Source organism: Orycteropus afer, unplaced genomic scaffold (assembly GCF_000298275.1).
Source record: "Orycteropus afer afer isolate SDZICR_OR568_19922 unplaced genomic scaffold, OryAfe1.0 scaffold00002, whole genome shotgun sequence".
NCBI classification, from domain to species: Eukaryota; Metazoa; Chordata; class Mammalia; order Tubulidentata; family Orycteropodidae; genus Orycteropus; species Orycteropus afer.
The window spans coordinates 26,474,764-26,476,229 of record NW_006921589.1 but is presented as its reverse complement, the minus strand read 5'-3'; the positions used below and the strand labels follow the sequence as shown (position 1 = coordinate 26,476,229).

Here is a 1,466-nt window from a genome sequence, read left to right as displayed (position 1 = left end):
CAAGTCATTTCAGACTCATAGCAACCCCCTTTGGGTTTCCAGGGCTGTAAATCTTTATGGAAGTAGATTGCCTCATCATGTTCCCGTGGAGCACTGGTTGGTTTAAGCCACTGGCCTTGTGATTAGCACTAAAATACCTTACCCCCTATACCACCAGAGCTCCTTTTAAACACTAGAGTGAAAAATGAGTTACTTGATTAATGCTATTTCTTGTACTTTTTTAGAACCTGCACTTGTTGCCAAGTCTTCCATCTTACTAGATGTGAAACCTTGGGATGATGAGACAGACATGGCAAAATTGGAAGAGTGTGTTAGAAGCATTCAAGCAGACGGCTTGGTCTGGGGCTCTTGTGAGTTTCCTCTTTTCTTAGCATCTAGAATTTCTATGGCGTTCCAACCTTTGTCCGTGTTTGACTTACTAATTTTTTACTAATATCGTGAAATACATGTAGCAAAAATTTGCCATTTAAACAATTTGTACATGTACAATTTAGAACATTACTGTGTTATGTTAAAGATGTTTTAGTGTATCTAGAAGTGTTTCTTTAATTTTTTTAGGCATAGAGAGGTACACTGTATACTAAGACATTTGACTGACACGATACAAACTGTACCTAACTGTTTGAACTTAATATACAAATTTCATTTAAAGACAGATTTAGGAGTGGAACTCATGTAAGTGGGATCATACAGTATTTGTCTTTTTGTATCTGACTTTTTGTTTTCCACTGATCTAACTAGCTTTTTAAAAAATTCTCTCTTTAGCTAAGCTAGTTCCAGTGGGATACGGAATTAAAAAACTTCAGATACAGTGTGTAGTTGAAGATGATAAAGTTGGCACAGACATGCTGGAGGAACAGATTACTGCTTTTGAAGACTATGTGCAGTCCATGGATGTGGCTGCTTTCAACAAGATCTGAAGTCTGTCCTGGATCCTTGCACTTAAATAAAAGCTTGAAAGACAACCATTGGCTCTTGAGTCTGTTACATAGGAGGGTGGACTATTTTCCTTTAATTTTGAGGGAAGGAATTCGTTGTGCAATTCAGAAATTTAAATTTGGCTAGGTATATGTTTTTGTGTGGAGGTATTTTACCCGTTAGTGATGCCCTCAGAAATACATACCAGATTTAACCACTGAAGGACACCTGATCCACAGGAAATCAGTCAGGGAAGGCTTCTCAGAATTGTCGTGAATTACAATCATTTATCTGCAGTGCAGGTGTTGCAAATTAAAAATGCTTCTTCACTGTTGAGGGCAAACATATTTTAATGCCTAGTTTGGGAATGTGATAGATACAGGGAATGTGGCATGTGTTGGAAAGAAGTTACACAATTGATTGGTTTCCAGGCTGTGACTCATGAGGGTGTGGAAATGGGGACAAGATGGTGAGACATTTTAATTGGATTTAAACATCTAATTGAACCTAGTTTTGAGGGTGCAAAAACGGCAAGGAGGCCACATGTT

General features: G+C 38.0%; 1 protein-coding gene across 1 annotated transcript in view; it reads left to right on the top strand.

Moving 5' to 3' along the window:
• The window catches only part of EEF1B2 (eukaryotic translation elongation factor 1 beta 2), a 3,230-nt gene extending 2,310 nt beyond the window's left edge, over positions 1–920 (top strand). Inside the window, exons 5-6 of the mRNA XM_007934838.2 lie at positions 225–350; positions 766–920. Of these exons, the coding sequence (XP_007933029.1) occupies positions 225–350; positions 766–920 (281 nt within the window). The remainder of the gene's footprint in view (positions 1–224; positions 351–765) is intronic.
• Positions 921–1,466: the final 546 nt, after the last annotated feature.